The 22,445-nt window shown below is 44.5% G+C and overlaps 2 protein-coding genes across 3 annotated transcripts; one reads left to right on the top strand and one right to left on the bottom strand.

Annotated features, from left to right (window-relative positions):
• Positions 1–394: 394 nt before the first annotated feature.
• Positions 395–7,524, top strand: LOC118092177 (uncharacterized). Its single transcript, XM_035129975.2, has 5 exons — positions 395–544; positions 2,491–4,362; positions 5,103–5,228; positions 6,187–6,306; positions 7,375–7,524. The coding sequence occupies exons 1-5, from the start codon at positions 406–408 to the stop codon at positions 7,410–7,412; spliced, it is 2,295 nt and encodes a 764-aa protein (XP_034985866.2). The 5' UTR covers positions 395–405; the 3' UTR covers positions 7,413–7,524.
• Positions 7,525–7,895: 371 nt separating this feature from the next.
• On the bottom strand, positions 7,896–15,625 carry RP9 (RP9 pre-mRNA splicing factor). Of its 2 annotated transcripts, XM_035129976.2 has the most exons (6): positions 15,362–15,625; positions 14,167–14,197; positions 12,979–13,108; positions 11,033–11,124; positions 10,557–10,618; positions 7,896–9,651 (listed from the first exon to the last, which is right to left on the bottom strand). In XM_035129976.2, the coding sequence occupies exons 1-6, from the start codon at positions 15,547–15,549 to the stop codon at positions 9,465–9,467; spliced, it is 690 nt and encodes a 229-aa protein (XP_034985867.2). In that variant the 5' UTR covers positions 15,550–15,625; the 3' UTR covers positions 7,896–9,464. The 2 variants fall into 2 exon arrangements, with proteins under 2 accessions (XP_034985867.2, XP_060136568.1); XM_060280585.1 differs by lacking the exons at positions 11,033–11,124; positions 14,167–14,197.
• Positions 15,626–22,445: the final 6,820 nt, after the last annotated feature.

Below are 22,445 nucleotides of genomic sequence, written 5' to 3'. Positions count from 1 at the left end.
GGGAATGACATATTAATGGATGGGTATCAAGCCCATGCCCCCCCAGCCTTACTTGCCATTTTCCCTCTGCTTCCCTATTATTTATTTATTTATGCCCCACCCATCTGACTTGGTTTTCCCAGCCATTTACATTTCATACAAGGCATTCGGTTGCACTGCAGAACATAGTGCTGGGGGCTCCAGCCACCCATCAACTTAAGTTCTCCAGGTAACATAGAAATTAACATTTGTTTCCTGGTTCCTGAGCCCTGCCCGAGTCCTTTAAATGCCTAGCAGAACCACCATTCCATGGGGAGTGTTGAATCTGTTTCATCCCCAGAAAACCCAGGCCGTCCACGGACTTGACAAAGGTGGTGTGTGTGTGTGTGTTTTAAGTGCTCTTTTTTCTGTTTTCTAGCCTACAAAATGAAAGCTTCCTCGGAAAACGGACCCTATTCCACAAACCAAAGACCCTTTTTTTACGCACAACCGACAGCACAGCAACCTTTCCCTAATCCGTGGTTCCTTGGCCCAATGTACAACCCGTACGGCATCCCTACAGCAGGTAAGGCAGAGGAAGAGGTACAGGTTGAGCCACAGGTGAAATAAGAATTGAATCCATTATGTAGCATTGGTCTTGCAGTTCATATTCAGGTTTGGATTTAATGTGGGTATTTCCCTAGTTCAGCCTTGGCCAACCTGGTGCTGTGCCGGTCAGAACTGAATAGCGTTGTACAGTGGTGCCTCGCTTAACGAATGCCCTGCTTAACGAAATTTCCGCTTAACGAAATAATTTTTTGAGCAGAGGTTGCCTCGCTAGACGAATTCATTTTATGAAAAATTCGTCTAGCGAATCACGGTTTCCCATAGGAATGCATTGAAATTCAATTAATGTGTTCCTATGGGCAAAAAAATCAATGCATTCCTATGGGATTCACTAGACGGATTTTTCGTTATAAGAAAAGACCCGTGGAACGAATTAAATTCGTCTAGCGAGGCACCACTGTAGTCCAAACCACCTGGATGGCGAAGGCAGTTCTAGTTTATTTTGTAACTGGCTATCTGTGATATAAAGAATTCTACAGAGGCCTTCATGACTGCAGCAATTACAACTGTGGTTTTGCCATGTTGGGGTGCCCCCTTCCTGGCAGGGACCCTCTTGGTTAACCGCTGTACACCAGAGGAATCGCAATGGGTAAAGCTTTCAGTAACATGCAATAGTGATGGAAAATGCTTCACCTACTGAACTTCTGCATGTTGTCCTGTATGAAGAAGAAAAGAAACCCTGAAGCAAATTTTATCATAGCCATTATTATTTAATACTTCGCTACACAAGTTGCTTTATTTCAATAAATTTAAATCTCACTTTTGCTTTGAACCTACCTGGCAACAGTGTGAGGCTCTAACCTAGGGAATGTTGCCCAACCCTAAAAAGGTTGACCCCTTGGCAGAGCAGGGGGTAAGGAGGAATAAGAGAGCACACCTGAGCTAAAGGATTCCCTTCAGAGCTAAACATTTGACCAGACGATGAGAATCTTAGTCCAGGAGAACTAGCGAAATCCAATGGTGTTCTCTCCACCATCTCATTTGTCTATCCAGAGCCAACAAACAATTGGTGTAAATAACTACCAGCAAGCTCTTTAAATTGGGAACATGCCCAAGATTAATAGTTGCCTCGATGGGAGAGAAGCTAGCCCCTTGCCCTATGTTCTCTAGGCAAGTCCAATCCCCCAAAAGGCTAAACCCCAAAAGTATGTATGTGACCCTTCAGTTTGTGCCGGCTCCAATCCACCGGAGGTGTTGGCTCATCCCCAAATGCCCCTGAGCGCCCCAGGATGGCTGTGGTGCAAATGCAGTTGTGTAAATATAGGACAGGACAGGGCTTCCTTCCAGGCCATGCTGGTCTGCTGCTGATTACCCCAGACAGCCAGGCATTTATCAAGTTTTGAGTGTTGTCCCTTGGGCAGCCGATGTCTGCAAAGTCGGTGGGGGGTGGGAAGTGGGGCAGAGCACATGGGACAGTTCACCCCAAATGGTTCCAAGTACAGGGCTCTTCTCTGCATGATGGGGCTGCTTGTGCTACCCTGTTCTTGATTCCCCCAACTGCTGTATTCAATGCATATTGCTGCAGAAATCAAGAACACTGATTCTTTACATGATGCCAAGGAGGAACGGAAGCAGCCTGAAGAGGTTGCTTTGATAATGATAGAGGCAACCTTTTTTTCATCCTTGGACATCACAGAGGGAATGCTTAATAGATTATTGTGTTTTATTTTTCTGTTGGAAGCCGCCCAGAGTGGCTGGGGAAACCCAGCCAGATGGGCGGGGTATAAGTAATAAATTATTATTATTATTATTATTATTATTATTATTATTATTATTTCAATTAACTTTTGCTGATGAAATGTAGGTCTTGTTAAAGGTCTGAATGTCTTCTACGAAGTAATGAATCTTAAGATTGTTTTGGCAAAACTTACATTGGTGGAAAATGCATGTTTCTGTTCTTCTTAGGCTTAAGAAGTGGGAGTCCATATTTCCCCCTTTACTCTGTTCCTGTTCAAGAGTATCCTGGATATCTTCTTCCACAGCATCCCATGCAGATGAGAGTTAACAGGAGACCCTATTTTAATGGTCCTCCGCCCTCATCACCCATGTTTTTCCAAGCCACACGCTTCAGGCACTATAATCCTGGGAAGCGAACAGAGACCAAAGAGACTCAGACTGACCCTAGGCAGGCTGAAAGTAAAGCGAAAAAACATCAGGAACATGGTATAGAAGTGAGAGACTGTGAAATAGGAAGCATGGCCTGTGTCTCATCTGGTGTTGGCAAAGATGCTGACATCTCTTTGGAAAAGGCAGAGAGGGCTTTATCTCCTCTTGTTGCCGAGAGAGACTTTGCCAAGGGCTCTGCAGGTTCTTTACAGTTCCGAAGCCTTCCCCCATCAGGTTACGCTTTTGAGAAAGAGGAAGTGAGAATAGAGTATGGGAATAGCGGTGGCCCCGCCATTCAGCTATGGAAGTCCTTCAAAGAAACAATTCCTCTTTATGATGTGGTGAAGAAACCCGTGCCGGAGAATGTAATGCAAAGGGATATGTTTGCTATGAGTTCCTGCGAAGGCGTTGCATATGGGCCTCGTGAACAAACTGAATTGGTGCCGAGCATTTCTTACCCAGAGGAGCAAGAGGCTGTTGAAGATGTGCAAGAGACAGAGCCGCAATATAAATCGAAGCTGGATTTGGAAAAACAAGGAGCTACTACTCATAGGCCAAAGTCTCCTCTAGACGAAGCCAGAACAGGGCAGCTGGCTGAACAAAACAGACCTGACCTGTTAGGTGCGAGGCAAGAGGCTTTGATGTCGAAAAGATCTGGCTTGAAGAGGTTCGGTGGTTCCAGAGCTCCTCATGATGTGTCCAACCTAGTTCGGCAAAGGGAACTGTTTCCATCTGGCATGGAGATAATGAATGATTCGTATTTCCCTCGGAAGTTGAATGAAAAAAATGATGCGAATGATGATGAACACGTGCCAGCTTCAGAAAAAAGCATGTGGTGTGACGAGTCAGAGAAATATATTCCTCCTGAGGGCTGGTTAGCTTGCTTAAACAGCATGGATGCCAACTCAAATTACAATCCACATTTTTCCCGAAGGAAACGTCCGAGTGTACTTAGTTTTACCTCGGATGAGATGTCTTCTGTAGATGAAGGCTCCTCGATGGACGATGAACCACTCTCTTATTTTGCCTCTGACTACATGCTTCAGAATATGTATACCTTTAAGAAAAACGGCGAAGGTTTGGAGATAGATAAAATAAAAAGTGGAGGCTCCCTCAATGAAGATGAGGAAGTGGTGGGGATGGAACAGGCCAATACCAGCTGCAGCCAGAACTTGAAGGGCAGTTCACGGGTCAAGATCAAAGAGGTTTCCAGTCCAAGTGACAAGCTGGGTGTTCTCCCCAGGACTTCCAGTAAAAGGTATCTCCAGTCTCTCAAGAAGAAAGCTACTAAGAGTCTGTCTCCATCAGAAGCAGATGAGTCTGAAGATTACTGGGCAAAGGAACCGGAAGAAGAGGAGGAAGAGGGAGAAGAAGAGGAGGACGACGATGACTACTTGAATCAAAGAGGCTCCAGAAGAACCTTGACCCCCACCAAAAGTTGCCCTTACAGGCAGACTGGCCAGCAAGTGATCTGGAGAGTACCAAAAAATGCTGTGCCAGCTCACCTCCTTAGTTGGCCCATGCAAGATAAAATGAAAACGGCAACTAAACTGAAGAAGGATCAAGAACAAGTTGAGGATCTCTTCGGCGACTATAGCTTCTGGCTGCAGAGGCCGACATCCCAACAACTAGAAGTGCTTGAGGCACGAAGAAATTCACAAAAGAGTTCAGGTAAATAGCAAACACACAAGTGGCATTCCTGCATGTTGGGACACCTAAGTCCGTATTCCTTTTCTCACACACAATGGGCCTTGCCAGTTTGGAAGGGGGGGCAGGAACTGAAGCTTTAAAGTACCTTTTAATAGACTGGTGTATGTGGGATCCACATTCTTCTTGTCCCAGTGTATATTTAGTACGTTTATACATACATACAAACTGATCTGCATCTTTAGGCGTTCGGAAGAATTTATCACTACTTAATAAGAATTTAATCAGGATTTAATGTAGTCCAAAACTTAATATGAAATCTCCAAACAGTGCACATAAAATTAGAAAGTGTTTCTGATACAATCTATTCTCATAACAGCTTTACTAAAAGTAAATGCCTTCTCAAAAACTAACTTGAAAGGGGCTCCTGTCCTGATTTATAGTCAGTTGTGGCCTGGATCCTGACTGGTATTGCTATAGATCTTTGAACATGAGATTGTGATCCTGCTGTGCAGTTAAATCAGTGCATGAAGTGGGAGGGGGGAAACGGTAAGATGGTGGTACTTGAAAGTTGAAATGTCTCAGCCCAGAACCCAAGAAAACTGGATGTTGGTGGTAGAGTTCAGTTCAATAAGGCTTTCTGGATTAAATGATCTTGAACGCTTGTTGGGAGGGGGGCTCTGGCAAGCAGAGTAGAGAGCATTAAGGTTAGTGTAATAGCAGGAAACACAATGACTGACTTAGATTCTTCTTATTTTGCCCAGGAAGGCTACAAAAGGAAGGTGGAAGGACTGCATCTGATGAATACTGGATGAAAAGTGGAGCTAGACCCAAATTTGCTAGCCTCGTGCATGGTGACCACTTCCCCATAATCAGAAGCAGAGATAGAGGTATGGCATTGTCTATATAAATGTTTTGAGAAAATGCACCTGTTAAACATAAGGCACAAAGTACTTTCCTCTGTCCTGGTAGCGATTCATCTAAACTTGGTTGTTCTCTCTGTTATGGCCCAACACAACAGCTTGAATGCACACATAAAGCAAGTAGAGGCAAAGCTGGATTTGGCAGATAAGGTAGACTCAGTATGCAGCTGCAGTTCACCACAGGACTCAAATCAATGTATCTAATACAACACACCTATTTGCAAATATGAAATATGATGCACATGCTTAATTTTCACTGACCTTTTAATACATTCCGAGGGCCAATCTGCACAAGGCAAGAGTTCATAGGGTTGTAGAGTTGGAAGGGACCCCAAGATTCATCTAGTCCACGCCCTACCAACATAGGAATCTCAGCTAAAGGATCCATGACAGGTGGCTCTCCAACCTCTGCTTTAAAACCTCCAAGGAAGGAGAGGCCACAACCTCCCGAGGGAGACTGTCCCACTGTGGAACAGCTCTTACTGTCAGAAAGTTCTTCCTGACGTTTAGTCAGAATCTCCTTTCTTGTAACTTGAAGCCATTGGTTCGAGTCCTACCCTCCAGAGCAAGAGAAAAAGTTGCCCGTGTTGCTACAAATGAGTTTAACCCACACCATTCTCCATAGCTGTCCATGAAAGTATTAACAGTATAAGCCCAGCTTTATAGCATAATCAGTCATTCAAGCTAGTTGGGAGAGAGGGGCGGAGTCAGGGGAAGCATCTTAATTCAACAGTGGAGGGAATGAACAGCTCTCTGGTCTAGACTGGGTTAATAAAACTGGCTTTAAAGCGTTTTCATATTCTCTTCAACCAAACAGCAGGTGATAAATCTGTGCTAAGACTTCATAGAAAAGGGAGAGGGATTAGGGAAGCAAACTCTGGTATATTTTGGATGAAGAAATATTTTATATTCCCTTTTTCTTCAGGCGACTTGCTTCTAGGCATGCCAAAGAGAAAAGCACGGAAGCCTCCACATAAGCGTAGAGACACAAGACATGATATAGAAGTTGAAGAATGGGAGAAGCCCAAGTCCACCCAACACAAAGGTAGGTTTATTAAGTCTAACCTAAGACTTAGTCCAGTGGTCTTCAGAGTGTAGGTGCCAGAACAGATTCTCAGAAGAAATTGCTGGTCAGTAGAACTGGAAAACTTAATATGAGAACTTCGCTGTGAATCTGTGCATGGGATGCTCCTAGGATTTGAAACACAGGTCTGGGGAAATGTGAAAGGGCACATGACTCTGAAACTTCGGGTGCTTTTCTATAGTGATTTGGCCTATCTCTGATGATAAGAGAGGCCACAGACACTTTCTGAGTTGCAAATGCAAACCATCTGATGTTAAAATCTCTACAGCATGGATATCTGAAATACCAAGCCTAGGCCCTGCATTGTAGGATGTTGAAAAGATTAGCAACCTGATTCCAGGTGTTGGCCAAGGTGACACTGTATGCTCGGCTTGCTAGAGCTTTGCCTGTATTCTGACTCACCAAGCTGGAAAAGTATTCTGTGCATAGGGAAGGGCCGTTGCCTTGCACGCAAAAGATCCCACGTTCAATCCTTGGCACCTCCAGGTAGGGCAGGGAGTATTCTCTGCCCGAAATCCTGCAGAGCTGCTGCCAGTTAGATGGACCAAAATCAGTCGCGACGTGGTATAAGGCAGCTTCTCGTGCAAACTCACCTTATTTTTGCTGCATTTTACCCTGTTGCCTGTTAAATTGCGCCTATTGTGTGTGTGCAGAGTTTGTAGCTGCAAGAATGAGTGAGATGCAAGTATCTGTTGTGGCACAATACTGGCTGTCTTGTGGGACTTTGCTGCACTGAGTTAACACTTAAGACTTGGGGAACAAGTCAAACGTTCAGAAAGTGTGTGGAACACACAGGTGAGCTCTTGAGAATAGATTTTTAGGAGTCCTGCGAGCTTCCCCAAACAGGTACTGCTTTTTCAACACTCCTGCATATGACCCTTGTTTAGGCTCCGCCTCATCTAAGGTTTGCAGGTGAATCTTGGACAACTCCTTTAGTAGGTCAGTGTCTATCAAAATATGATTGGATAAAAAGAGAGCCTGCAGCAGAGTCTCCTTAATAATTAACCTTCTTTAATATCATTTGTGCAGGACGTGGAACAAGGAGATCTCTCTATAAAAGAAGATAATCGTAACTGAAGTGTAAACAATCCCCATATATCATTCGGATGAGTCCTATTTAACGGTTGCAAGTGGCTCGGCAAGATTAAAGTTGCACTGTAAAGGTTTCTGAGCACACATCTGACAAAATGTATAAAAAAATGAACACTAAAACAAAGGCACTTGGTTTTGTAAATAACACAACTGATATTTAACCAAAATAAAAGTTTAAAATTTGCACTAAAGCGATGTCTTCGGAATATTAATTGTAGTGCCTCAAACATTTACGTGAAGTGGCAAACTTTGAAGCAAGTAAGTTTTCTGTTTGGGAACTGCAACTTAGTTTGAGAAACTTTCATTCAGGGTTGAATAAAGTTCCATTTTTAGAAGAAATTTGCTGGATGTTGTGAAAATCCAGAGACAGCAAGAGTTGTTTCAGTTTTTGTAGCCCAAAAGCTCCTGTTGCCCTCTCATTGTTACCTGGTATTCACTGGCATGTATCTTCAAGCCAATAAGGTGAATGAGTTTTTTATTTGAGAAATCGGCTGCAACAATATTAACGTTTCTACCCTTATAAGGTTTCTCTTCTGGTTTTTTTAACAAAAGAGAACCTGAATTTATGGTCTAGGGATGCTACGTAAAAGTATATTCTGGTTATAACCACTTCACAAACATATTCCAAAAGAATATATCTTGCTAACTTATTTTACAGGCAATGTTTAGCTTTTCAAGCAATCTTTCTAGCAGTCAACCTGTTTGCTGCTTATTATTTTTAAAACATAGTAGCAAGATTGTTTTTAACGCTTAAGGTTTCAGTTCCATAGGGCAGCAGAACTATTTTTATGTGCTCTGCATAATGATATTTGCAGGAAAAGGCGCAACTGAAATTTAAGTCTAGATTTCAATTGCAGTAATGCCAATCCTGTTGTATGCTTTTGGTATGAAGCACACCTCTTTAAAACTACTGCTTGCAAGATAGCATCATATGCAAGATTTGCATCATTTTGCCCTGTAAACGAAAAGGCTTGTTGTGGCTACATCATATACACTACACTTTCAAGTATGGAATTATCAGACAAAACAAAACTGTACCATAAATCACATGGGACAGAGAGCTTTAAATCTGGTTCTCTACAGCTTGTGATCCTGCAACCTGAATGCAGACCACCAACCCCGTTCCATTGCTTGACAACCCCTTCTGCTACAGTTCCAAGCAGACGGCCCAAACAGGAGATTTGAAGAGCCCCTCGTGTTCTGTCATATAAGGCTGCTGGACTGCATTTGGCTGAGTGGGTCACCGATTTTACAGGCTAGCATTAAGTTAAAGCAAAAATGTTTACATCGAGGTCCAACTGCAGTCATGAAGACATTTCCTCCAATGGCAGAAAACAAACCAGTTTCCACAATACTGTAATCTCTGTTTAATCACACTGTTCTGTAGAATAATAAAAAGTCAACTACAGTACAGGCAATTTGAGTGAAGTAACTTCACACCAAGTTCCTTTGTAGTTCTCTTGATTTTTCCCATTGTGTGCCTCAGAAACTGAGTGGCCAGAGTCATTCCTTGTTAGTCTTCTTTCAACAAAGCCCAGGTATTGGCTGTGCAGAATGACAGAGGCCTTGTTTACATGTCACTAAAGGAATCCCTTTCTCCATATTCTCCAAGAAAATACCACGGGGCGCTTCTATACGCCTTGGGAGCTATGTGGCTAACTTCTCCACTGGCAGCTTCCCCCTGCCTGAAAATTCTAATTTAATTTTTGACCTCCCAGAAGGCTAAAAAGAAAATTGGGGGGGGGGGGCAATAGTGCCCAAGAACTGCCAAAAAGGGAAGTTGCAGGGGATGGAGAGAATAACACTTAGACACCAGAGGCTCTTTATCTCAGGTGCAGCCCTCTGTTCTCAAAGTACCAAACTTTGTCAAACCTGAACAATGAGAAAAATGCAATGTGGAGGGACAGTGGGGGAGACCTGATAGGGCAACTCACAAAATGACACCAAGGAGCACCTAAAACACGCCCTTTGCAGAGAATTGTTCTCTGAATGGTTCGTAAGATATTGCAAGCTCGCCACAAGTATCCTCAATGCAGTTTGGACCTCTTGCTTGGTTTAGAAGATTTGTGCTTTCTCTTTTTCTTCCTCTTTTCTTTCCTCTTTCTCTTTTTCTTGTGTTTTCCTTTATATCCTGAAGAGCTGGAGCTGGAGCTGCTGCTGCTGCTGTCTTCATCCGAAGTGGAATCCTCTAGCAGCTGCTTCAACTGTTGTATCCTAAATGTACAAATGACCAGTGAACACAAGATCAAATTCCCCCTTTTGCTTGGCAATGGCAAACCACCTGTAGTTTTGTTTTTTTAGGTGGGTGGTAGTCTTAAATGGAAATGGAAATTACGACAGGAAAAGTGGAGGTCTCTACCCTTGAAAGCAACACTGAACGTTTCAAACCATCACCCTTAGATGAGCTACTGAAATGTAGTGGCAGACACACTGAACTTTGAATCAAGAGTTCCCCTGGGTTAAAAAAATTTCATCATGCGTAATTGGTAAGCTCAGCCTCACTCACACACATGCCCTGGCCTGAGGATAAGACTGTTTTTTATATTTAAAAAAATGATTATTATTAGAGGAAGGGGTGTAACTCACTGGTAAAGCATTTGCTTTGCAGAAGGTTCAATCCCTGAGGCCTCCCTCCAGGTAGGCCTGGGAATGTCTCCTTTTTTGAAACCCTGGAGAGCCTCTGCAAATCAGTGTAGACAATACAGAGCTGGAAGTACCCAATGCTCTGATGCAGCAAAAGCAGCTTCCTATGTTCCTATAGCACAGGGGTAGGCAACCTAAGGCCCGGGGGCCGGATCTGGCCCAATCGCCTTCTCAATCCAGCCCGCAGACGGTCCAGGAATCAGTGTGTTTTTACATGAGTAGAATGTGTCCTTTTATTTTAAATGCATCTCTGGGTTATTTGTGGGGCATAGGAATGCGTTCATTTTTCTTTCCCCCCCAAAATATAGTCCAGCCCCCCACAAGGTCTGAGGGACGGTGGACCGGCCCACGGCTGAAAAAGGTTGCTGACCCTTGCTATAGCATATGGAGGCCTCCAAACACTCTATAGAGTGCTATTATGATTGTGGTTACTGTATTATTGCATGGACCCAGTTTAAAACAGGAATCAGTCTTACCGCATTTCCTTCTCATGGCGTTTATTTTCCCTTATAATATCATACATGGGGTCTTCGTGTGCCTTCAAAGAAAAAGGGGGAGGGAAGATCATTGCCCAATAGAATAAATTGCAACTTGTTTGTTTTTAAATAATTGCTGTGTTTCCTAAGGATTCAAGCAAAGACCTTGCCAGGCTATGTCCTCATGCAGAATCACTGGTGATTGTTTCATTACCAAGCTGGGGATAAAAAACCTTAAAAACTGCAGTAGGGACTATGTGATGGGGGAAATCCAAGGACAGAGGGGAAATTAAGCAACCTCTCCCCTCTATCTCTGAATTTCCACATAACAGCACGCTGCAGAAGATACAAAGTTCCCTCATAACAGAAATAGTTCTGCCCTCTGGTTAAAAGAAGGAATTCAGACACTCTTAACGTAGCAGAATTTTCAAAAACATCATTAATAAACTACCGTAATGCCGCAATGTTTTACTTACTACTCTGAATTGTTCTAGCTTCTGGTTGCCTTTAATGAAGAAGGGGCATTCTTTGTCTCCCGTTCTGTGTCCATAACGTTTACATCTCCAGCCTTGAGGGAGAAATTAGAAATCTGTCCAGATTGCGCCCTCTAGCCATGGACAAATTAGCTGCTCTTTCTGCCTCTCCTCCAACCCCCCACTCCACCCATTCAATTCACCCTCTATTTAAAGCCTTTTCTTATGAGGGGACAACCATTATTTTTATTCAAATATGTCCAAATATTTATGGACATATTTTTAGCCAGTTTTGCGTGCCCCCTCGCCTGCACCCCTGGCAGGGGGGGGGGCACCTCACCACCCCCTAGTTACGACCCTGCACATAAGTGAAATTGCATAAATTTGGGCATACCCTCTAAACGCCCTCTCTGCCACTCTCTCTCCAATCCAGACAAAAAAACACTGTATCCAAAAATACCCACCATAATTGCAGCTCTGGGGCTGTAAAAATGGCCAGTGCTGATGTGCTACTGCAAACATCAGCTGTTAGATGGGGTGGCTCGGCAGCCTAAACAAAGCCCCACTGAGCCGCTGCTCTCTCTGGGGCTTCCTTCGCCCTCACAGGTGTGGTCTTTCGGTCAGTTCAAAGCGGACAAGCAGGCAAAAATGGCGGAAGGCGATCGCACAGGTAAACTGGCCCCGAGCTGTACAAGGCTTCCAACATCTCCAAGTTCCGGATCAGCAACCAGCATAGATCTGCTGAGTAGAGGTGCTACAACAGGCATCCCCAAACTGTGGCCCTCCAGATGTTTTGGCCTACAACTCCCATGATCCCTCGCTAACAGGACCAGTGGTTGGGGGAGATGGGAACTGTACTCCAAAACATCTGGAGGGCTGAAGTTTGGGGGTGCCTGTGCTACAAGCTATCAGCCACCGTGCTGCAGCATTCTGCATTGGCTGTGGTAAGCCCCACATAGATGGCTCTGGACCACAATACCTCAAGGACCACCTCTTTCCATATGAACCTACCCGGACCCTGAGATCATCTTCTGAGGCCATTCTTTGTGTGGCTCCTCTGCAGGAGGTCAGAAGGGTGGCAACACGAGAACGGGCCTTCTCTGCAGTGGCTCCCGTCTGTGGCATGCTCTCCCCAGGGAGGTTTGCCTGGCGCCTTCAACTTGCCTGGCGTTCCTTTTCAACTAAGCCTTTGCCTGACTTGATCTACATCAGGCGTAGGCAAATTCAGTCCCCCCCCCGATGTTTTGGGAATACAATTCCCATCATCCCTGACCGCCGGTCCTGTTAGCTAGGGATGATGGGAGTTGTAGTCCCAAAACATCTGGAGGGCCAAGTTTGCCTATGCCTGATCTACATCCTATACCCTTTCTTAAAATGCTGGCTCTTAAAAATATATGCTGGCTCTTTTGGGGTTTTTTTATTGGGTTGTTGGTTTTGTTTTGATTTTATGTATTTGATATTTTATGTGAACCGCCCTGAGACCTTTGGGTATAGGGCAGTATAGAAATTATATTATTATTATTATTATTATTATTATTATTATTATTATTATTATTAGAGACACCATTGCCTCCTTTGCCAAGATTTTGCTAAACCCTTCTAGAACTTCTTTGCCTGCATATCAGTTGACTCCTGCCTCTAAATCAGGCATCCCCAAACTGCGGCCCTCCAGATGCTTTGGCATACAACTCCCATGATCCCTAGCTAACAGGATCAGTGGTCAGGGATGATGGGAATTATAGTCCAAAACATCTGGAGGGCCGAAGTTTGGGGATGCCTGCTCTAAATCCTCATTCCTTCTCTCCAGCCTGTCAAGTCCAGCTTGTCATCAACTTGGTCCCCTACAGATATTTTGAACTACAATTCCCATCAGCCCCAGCCAGCCAAGCCATTCATTCTTTGTTCCCCGTTCCCCAAAAGCTGCACAGAAGTCTACTTTCCTCACTCACATTGCATAACTTTGACCTCCTTCCCCAATGGCATCCAAAGCCCTTTGGTTGGGGCGTGGGCAAGGAATTCTCGGGCATTTTCATTGCCAGGTACGTCAGGAATGCAGTCTTCCGGTTTAGTCTCATCTTCCTGTACACACAAGAAGCAAATCAAATGAAATGAAGCCGCGAAAACAAAATGGGATGAACTGGTCTAACCTCCATCCCTGCGAGGTGGGACGGGCTGCAAGACACTCTAACTTTCTTACTTTCTTCCAGCAGATCTGCTATCACCTTCAACTGTTTAGCCCACAACCAATTCAGACTTATGGTTTGCACTTCTGGAGAAAGACAGACCTTTAATCAGGGCTTCCTTTAAATTCTGCAGAACCAGGCCGGTGTGCGCACCAAGAGGTCTAGACAGGCTGAAAAAAGCATTTGTACGTTTCCGAGCACAGTTCAAAGTGTTGGTGCTGACCTTTAAAGCCCTAGATGGCCTTGGTCCAGTATACCTGAAGGAGCGTCTCCACCTCCATCATTCTGCCCGGACACCGAGGTCCAGCACCGAGGGCCTTCTGGCGGTTCCCTCATTGCGAGAAGCCAAGTTGCAGGGAACCAGGCAGAGGGCCTTCTTGGTAGTGGCACCAGCCCTGTGGAACGCCCTCCCAACAGATGTCAAAGAGGAAAACAACTATCAGACTTTTAGAAGACATCTGAAGGCAGCCCTGTTCAGGGAGGCTTTTAATGTTTAATAGATTACTGTGTTTTATTTTTCTGTTGGAAGCCGCCCAGAGTGGCTGAGCAAACCCAGCCAGAAGGGCGGGGTATAAATAATAAATTATTATTATTATTATTATTATTATTATTAGGCTTCCAATTCTGATCTGTTAACTATGTGGCTACCACAAACAAACTCACTCACCTCAGGGTACATGAGATTGCAATAGGGAGCTTTGGGGTCATCTAATTCAACCACCCGTTTTATCTACCATGGATAAGTATGTAGTTTTACTCTAGTTTCATTTAGCTTTTAAAGTCTTGCGCTGTATTTTTACACACAGTATTGTGTGTGTGTCCCTCAATTATATTTTGTGTAAAAAACTTCAATGTTTCTTTTTATATAAAGTTCTAGAGAAACTGCATATTTGTTCCTGGTTTACTGTTTTTTCATTTTTTTAAAAAAACAGTTTTACAAGCTACCCAACCTACCTTAATAAACCCTGGAGGAAGTTTCTCATAGCTGAAAAAAGATTGAAAATATACATTTAGTGTCATTTTTTTTACAAAAAAAAACACTACTACAAAACAATGCAGAAAATTCAGCTGAAGCTAAAGAATTAAGATTGCTGGAAGAAATATCAACAACCTCAGATATGCAGATGACACAACCTTGATGGCAGAAAGTGAGGAGGAATTAAAGAACCTTTTAATGAGGGTGAAAGAGGAGAGCGCAAAATATGGTCTGAAGCTCAACACCAAATAAACTAAGATCATGGCCACTGGTCCCATCACCTCCTGGCAAATAGAAGGGGAAGAAATGGAGGCAGTGAGAGATTTTACTTTCTTGGGTTCCATGATCACTGCAGATGGTGACACCAGTCACGAAATTAAAAGACACCTGCTTCTTGGGAGAAAAGCAATGACAAACCTAGACAGCATCTTAAAAAGCAGAGACATCACCTTGCCAACAAAGGTCCGTATAGTTAAAGCTTTGGTTTTCCCAGTACTGTAGTGATGTATGGAAGTGAGAGCTGCACCATAAAGAAGGCTGATCGCCGAAGAATTGATGTTTTTGAATTATGGTGCTGGAGGAGACTCTTGAGAGTCCCACAGACTGCAAGAAGATCAAACCTATCCATTCTTAAGGAAATCAGCCCTGAGTGCTCACTGGAAGGACAGATCCTGAAGCTGAGGCTCCAATACTTTGGCCACCTCATGAGAAGAGAAGACTCCCTGGAAAAGACCCTGATGTTGGGAAAGATGGAGGGCACTAGGAGAAGGGGACGACAGAGGACGAGATGGTTGGACAGTGTTCTCGAAGCCACCAACATGAGTCTGACCAAACTGCGGGAGGCAGTGCAAGACAGGAGTGCCTGCCGTGCTCTGGTCCATGGGGTCACGAAGAGTCAGGCACGACTAAACGACTAAACAACAGCCTACTTCTCAGGGCTGTTGTGAAGGAACAAAATAATAATAATAAATCCTTCCAGTAGAACCTTTGTTGGTCTCTAAGGTGCTACTGGAAGGAATTTTTTAAAATTTTCTTTCGACTACGGCAGACCAATACGGCTACGTAGCTGTAGTTAGGGATCAGGGTTAGGGACGCCGCGCGCCTCCCCGCTGCCCCCTCCTCCTGCGACGCCCCCGCCCGGCCCCCTTCCCGAGCGAGAGCCCCGAGCCTTACAAGGACTCCAGGTGCTGGATCTGCTGGATCTGCTGCACTTCCCGCTTCTTCCTCTTCTGCTCCTTCCGCTCGTGGCCTCGGCTGCTGGAGCCGGCGGGGCTGCCTCCGGGCAACGACGACGTCGACTCGCTGCGGCTCCGGTGCCGCTTCAGGCCGCTGCCGCTCCTCGCTCCGTCGCGCCGGGACATGGTAAACCGGGGGAGCCGCAGCCCGGCCCGGCCCGGCCCGACCGCGCAGCTCGGCGCCCAGCCTGGCGCGTGTCACTTCCAGGGGAGGCCAAGCGAGCACTTCCTCCGGCTCTCGGCAGCAGCGCCCCCTCCCAAGCTCGCCTCCTGCGACCGCGCAGCTCGGCCCGGCTGCGTCGCGGGGCGGGGGTGGGGGGGTCGCCTGGTCACTCGCACTGAATCGAAGCAATCCATCAATCAGTCGTGAAACCCGATCAAATTAATAATAAAACCCGACTGTCGTTTGGCAGCGCCGGATTTAGCTCCTCCCTGAGCAGTGCCGGATTTATGGTACCTATATACTAAACAGGCTATAGTTTAGGGCCCCGCTTTCTTGGGGACCCCCAAAAAATTCAAAGGGGGAAAAGAACCCTGGATGTACATTTCCAAAATGTAAGATGAAAAACAAATAAAATAAAACCTCCATACAGCAACAGTGTTTTGTGTTGTGTAGGCTCCTATGATGCAAGTACCGGTAATGGCCTGCTAGCCTGCTCCCTAAAATATCACTGCTTTGCTCATTTCTATAGATAGATAGGGTGCCTACATTCTGCACGTGCAAATGGCTTTAGATACCTATTAGGTCCAAAAATTAGCATATAGCATATATTCAACACAAAAAAAGCAGGGACAATTTGTTGTTGACAAAGGACAACTGGACATATAAAAGGCCCCATTAGCTTCAGTAGCCTAGGGCAGGGATAGCCAACCTAAGGCCCGTGGGCCGGATACGGCCCAATCAGCTTCTCAATCCGGCCCGCAGACGGTCCAGGAATCAGCATGTTTTAAGTAGAATGTGTCCTTTTATTTAAAATGCATCTCTGGGTTATTTGTGGGGCATAGGAATTCATTCATTTTTTCTCTCTTCAAAATATTGTCCAGCCCACCACATGGTCTGGGGGACGGTGGACCAGCCCATGGCTGAAAAAGGTTGCTGACCCCTGGCTTAGGGCCTCATCAAACCTAAATCGGCCCTGGCTAGGCCACCTCCTTCCCCAGACCATGCCTTGCCTGGGCACACCTCTCGCTGGCCCCACTCCACAACTTTCTCCATACCCTACAACATTTCTCTGATTAAAATAGGGGCATCCTATTTGATGATGATGATGATATAGGAATTCCAAGGTCTCACATATATATAAATCATATGTTCCTAAATCTACAAGGCAAATATATACATAAGTATATAAACCACATGTCTGAAATAGTACAGGAGAGCAATCCTGAAGCCATTCTGACTCTTCCAGCGGCCTCAGATATTCTCTGCAGTGAGGAAGGAAATCGGAAAAGCCTCCCCATTGTCTCTTTGTTCACAAATCCTATCTTAAGGGTATACTATGGTGAGCCTGAGACCTGGATTCAGGAATTAAGTACTGTACAGTGGTACCTTGGTTCTCAAATGCCCAAAACCTGAAAATAAGTGTTCCGGTTTTCGAACGTTTTTCAGAAGCCGAACGTCCAATGCGGCTGTCGGCTATTATTTCTGGGGCACCTGCAGCGATCAGAAGCTGCACCTTGGTTTTTGAACATTTTGGAAGTCAAACAGATTTCCGGAACAGATTAAGTTTGCCGCTTTTGTTTTTGCTATTTACTGTATTTTGCATTTTTGAGGTTTTTTCGGTTAATTTATTTTTGTGACTCTGTGGAACCGAGTTCAGCTACTGATTGATTGTGTGACTGTGGAAATGGAAATGGATAAAAGCCCCCATTCCAAAAAAAAGGACTATCATCAGTGCAGGTAATAATAATTTCAATTTTTATCATCCACAATACTGCCTTATTTATTTTATAGTACACAGGTGGTCTAAACCACAGAGCCGAGGGCTTGCCGATCAGAAGGTCGGCGGTTTGAATCCCCGCGACGGGGTGAGCTCCCATCATTCGGTCTCAGCTCCTGCCAACCTAGCAGTTCAAAAGTTTCACCAGAAGTGGCTTAGTCATGCTGGCCACATAATAATAATAATAATAATAATAATAATAATAATAATAATAATTTATTATTTATAACCCGCCCATCTGGCTGGGCCTCCCCAGCCACTCTGGGCGGCTTCCAACAGAAAAATAAAATAAAATAATTGATTAAACATTAAAGGCATCCCTAAAGAAGGCTGCCTTCAGCCCATGACCCAGAAACTGTCTGCGGACAAACACCAGCTCCCTTGGCCTATAGAGCGAGATGAGCGCGCAACCCCAGAGTCATCCACGACTGGACCAAACAGTCAGGGATACCTTTACCTTTACAGTACATTGATTATTGCTTTCGTTTTATGGACCAATTGTCTTGTTAGATAGTAAAATTAAAGTAAAATTAAATTGCTGTTTTAGGGGTTGTTTTTAAAAGTCTGGAACGGATGAATCCTTTTGCCATTACAGTGGTAGCTCTGTTAAGAACTTAATTCATTCCGGAGGTCCGTTCTTAAACTGAAACTGTTCTTAACCTGAGACACCACTTTAGCTAACAGGGGCTCCTGCTGCCGCTGTGCCGCCGGAGCACGATTTCTGTTCTCATCCTGAAGCAAAGTTCTTAACCAGAGGTACTATTTCTGGGTTAGCGGAGTTTGTAACCTGAAGCATTTGTAACCTGAAACGTTTGTAACGCAAGGTACCACTGTACTTTCTATGGGAAAGCGCGCCTTGGAACGGACTTTTGTAACGGATTAAGTTTGAGAACCAAGGTACAGCATCTCAAAAGGAATGGCCAGGCTGCCCAGGTAAAGCAATCAAGTGACCATTATCAGTATCCTGCCAGACAGGCTTTCTGTTGTAGACCCCATGCTGCATTTCTGCTGTAGCCCTCCTCCTTCTGTGATGTATGTATGATGTTTCTGGGGTTGTTCTTGAGCTACAGGGTGGGCTATTTCAAAAGTCTATACATTATAAGGGCTTGCACACCATTGTTCTGGGTCTTTCCTGCCTCCTGTGTGTGGCTGTGAGCACCCTGTTGCAGCAGTTAATAAAGATCAGGCTTACTAGCTGCCTTGCTTCTCAATATTCTCTGGTTAATCTCTGTTATTTTCTCCTTCCGACAAGGGACCTACTTAAAGACTCTATATGGGCTCTTGGATACCCCATAAGAGAAAGGGAGCAGTATTTTTCTTATAACAATTATTAATGCTATTTTTCTAGAAAAAGAGGTGCCAGAACTTCACAATGAACGCCTCCCTTGTTCTATTATTATTATTATTATTATTATTATTATTATTCATTTCATTTACATACTGCTTTATATTTTAAATAAAAATCTCAAAGCGGTTTGCAGCACATTGAAACATCAATAAAACAATCCAAAATTAAACATTACTGAAGAAAGTCAAATATAAAGTATACAGCCAAAGCAACATAATGAACAGGAAACTAAAATATTATCTTAAAAGTTTCAAAATGAAACCTTGCAAAGGAGGTCAACTACAGAATACATATTTAACACATACCGGTATTTATCAAAAAAAAAAATCTTAAACATTTCAGAAGAAAACATTGCTAAGTGGCAATGGCGCCCCTCTGAGAGGGGCTGAAACAGAGTCCCAGTGAGCTCTGGCTGAAAAAAGCCCTGATTATTTTACCAGTTATACCCCACCCATCTGACTGGGCCACTCTGGGCAGCTTCCAACACATAAAACAACATAAAAAAGCATTACCATATTAAAAATTTGCCTTATTCACAGCTGCCTTCAGATGGCTCAGGAATCAGATAACAGCATACCCTCCAACATTTTTCCAAAGAAAATAGGGACGAACATAAGGGAAGGTGGGACATTCGGGGGGGATCAAATCAGAAACCGGGATGGCTTCTGAAAATCCTGGAATGTCCCCAGAAAAATGGGACGTTTGGGGGGTCTGTAATGTAGTCCATCACATTCATCGCCCTGGCCATATTTGCTTATAGCCTCCCCCCCCCCCCCACCTCCACATGGCCCCTGGAAGGTTGCCTGTGCAAAGAAGCCTGTGAATAAATGGATCCTAAACCATTTCAGCTGCTTTCCTCTTTAGAAAGGCCAGTGGTGCCTGAATTCACAAAAATGCAGAGTAGTGTTTCAGGTAAGTGGGGCAGAAATTCACTTTCAATGCCAGCTTTTGCATCTGGCGTGTCGCTAAGGGGGTGCCAACATTCCAGTGGAATATTGGCTGGTGTCTTCAAAACATTACCAGAGCGCTGGGAAGTAGCGCAGAAGCTGCTGAAGGCCATTTTTCAGGAGGTTTTGGGGTGATGATTAGGGCTGAGACCTGCTTTATTTTTCAATTTGGTTTAAAAAAGAGAAAAATAGCATGTGTGGCATTTTTGATTGGTCAGATATGCACACTTTAAGGGCTTATTAACTGAGGAAAGGGCTTATTATCTTTACAGCTCCCGAATCATACCTTTTTAACCTTAAGATTTTAATTGTCTCTGTGAAATCTGGTTCCTGCTTACAGGAGGGTGACAAGTAGATCTGTCTGGCAAATACAGAGATCGGCACTCCAATATTTTCTGCAGCCAATAGGTCAGGATGCTGTTGTGTCTAGGTCATGTACAAAACAGGAGCTTGTACCAGGATCACAGATAGTTCCGCAGGGATCTATTCTATATTAAACTTATGCCTTCTGCACTGATGCCTTGATCCATATAACTAAACCATGTAAAAGGTTCAGACAAGTCCCTTTTGAAACAGTTGGTAGAACTGGGGGTTGGTTATAAAAAGGTCTCAGCATCTTCACAATTACAATTCCCAGGACTGCCTGGGGTAAGGTAGGAGAGTTCAACATTTTAAAAATAGTTTGTGTCACAATTGTGCCCCGAGAGCCTTACCAGCATTTGTTGGGGTAATGAACGAAGTGTCTGAATGAATGTTTTCAATATACTAATATACAATATACTAAACATAAGGCAGAACCAGGGACGCAGGTGGCGCTGTGGGCTTGCCGATTGGAAGGCCAGCAGTTCAAATCCCTGTGACGGGCAGGCGCGTAGCAAGGGAGGGGCGTAGGGGGGGCCCGCCCCTAGCTCCACACTAGCTCCACTATGGTGGTGGCAGTGCGGCGGCAGCACACGGCGGCAGCGCTCGCGGCCCGCCCCTTGCCTCCTCCGCACAGATAGAAGCAGAGCAGAGCAGCAGCGCCAACCCGGATGGACTGCGCATGTGTGGACATGCACAGTCCACCCTGACTTGTCCTGGCGCACGCGTCGTGCGTTGTGACGTCATGACGCATGCGCGCTGCGGAGCGACGCCCCGCCCCCAGGGGGTGCTGCCCCAGGCAGCCAAGTGGCACTGTTCGCCACTGGCGATGGGGTGAGCTCCTGTTGCTCAGTCCCAGCTCCTGCCAACCTAGCAGTTCGAAAGCACGTCAAAGTGCAAGTAGATAAATAGGTACGGCGTTTCTGTGCGCTGCTCTGGTTCGCCAGAAGCGGCTTTGTCATGCTGGCCACATGACCTGGAAGCTGTATGCCGGCTCCCTCGGCCAATAACGTGAGATGAGCGCCACAACCCCAGAGTCGGTCATGACTGGACCTAATGGTCAGGGGTCCCTTTACCTTTTAAGACAGAACGAAGTTTTTATGCAACATGTTTTATTCTACTTTCCTGCAATCATTTATCTTCTTGCTCATCTGTATGTATACAATCCAGGAATTCAAAACAGGCAATTTTGCTAGATTACAGAGCACTTTCCTTTGCAGCAGAAGTACAACTTGTGTTTTGGTGCCCCTGCCATGTAATCCAAACTGCAAATCCCACCAATGTTTAAAGGCATCTGAGGAGTTTCCATTCCTGCAGTTAGCTATACAGTAATGTAACAGGTTATTAAGCTGGGCAAATCACATTTGCTAAACTACCGGTATACCATAGGATAACTCTCTGCTCAGTTTGTCCTATACTTTACAAATGTGACATTCTTTTGAAGATTTTCACTGACAAAGAAGAAAACAATACCTTTGCTTTTCAGTTCAATATTTAACTGATGTGCTCTATTGTAAGTCAAAGTTGGTGTCTTACATTCTTGCAACAACAGTGTCCCGATGTTATGAAGTCAACCCCTGAACCTATATGCATGCCCAGCACACATATGAACCCACAAACACTACAAAGAAGAACGGACCCTTTTGAGTGGAGTCAGGATGTGTGGCCATTTAAAATATGTGTATACCTTCAACCCAATAAATAACTTGTCGCCCTAGTAAGCAGAAAAAGATGTGTTTGTTACATGGAAATGGAAGAGACATAGCAGATGTGTGCTGCTTTAGACAGTGAGGTTGCAAATAAGTGGGGCAGCAAATCAAATTAAAATTCAAACACCTTAATCCTAAAGATAAAAGGAGTCCCTACCTTATCCAATGAATAGAGATGTGTCACAGTACTGTACACTCTGGGCAGCTTCCAACATATAAAACAACATAAAAAAGCATTACCGTATTAAAATTTTGGGAAGGTGTTTACGTATGCATACCTGATCTTGGAGCAAGAAACCCTGGGAACGTCCCAACTCTATTGTTTTTTGCAAACTAAAAATGGCTCTGCCATTACCCGTTTTGTTCTTGGATGGCACCTCTCTCAGCCAGTCTTCTGAGGAAGCTGGCTTGACTTATTTTGCAGGCCTTGCTAAACCTGCTGATCAAACCCTGCCTCTACTAATTACAAAATAAAAAAATTCATTCAGTAGCACCTTAAAGAACCAAGTTTTTATTTTGGTATGAGCTTTCGTGTGCATGCACACTTCGTATGAAGTGTGCATGCACACGAAAGCTCATACCAAAATAAAAACTTAGTTGGTCTTTAAGGTGCTACTGAAGGATTTTTTTTATTTTGTTTCGACTCAGACCAACACGCCTACCTACCTGTAACTTCTACTAATTACAGAAATTATGGGGAGAACTGGGCACCCAGGAA

Source organism: Zootoca vivipara, chromosome 12, assembly GCF_963506605.1.
Source record: "Zootoca vivipara chromosome 12, rZooViv1.1, whole genome shotgun sequence".
NCBI lineage: Eukaryota > Metazoa > Chordata > Lepidosauria > Squamata > Lacertidae > Zootoca > Zootoca vivipara.
Note: the sequence above shows the minus strand (reverse complement) of the source record. Positions and strands in the feature narration are given on the sequence as shown.

Coding starts and splice junctions, on each gene's coding strand:
- RP9 (XM_035129976.2), bottom strand. CDS start 15,549: ATGTCCCGGCGCGACGGAGCGAGGAGCGGCAGCGGCCTGAAGCGGCAC. Junction 10,619..11,032: donor AGCTAGAACAATTCAGAGTA/GTAAGTAAAACA, acceptor TTTTCTTTGAAG/GCACACGAAGACCCCATGTA. Junction 9,652..10,556: donor CGCCATGAGAAGGAAATGCG/GTAAGACTGATT, acceptor TTGTACATTTAG/GATACAACAGTTGAAGCAGC.
- LOC118092177 (XM_035129975.2), top strand. CDS start 406: ATGAAAGCTTCCTCGGAAAACGGACCCTATTCCACAAACCAAAGACCC. Junction 4,363..5,102: donor AAATTCACAAAAGAGTTCAG/GTAAATAGCAAA, acceptor TATTTTGCCCAG/GAAGGCTACAAAAGGAAGGT. Junction 5,229..6,186: donor AATCAGAAGCAGAGATAGAG/GTATGGCATTGT, acceptor CTTTTTCTTCAG/GCGACTTGCTTCTAGGCATG.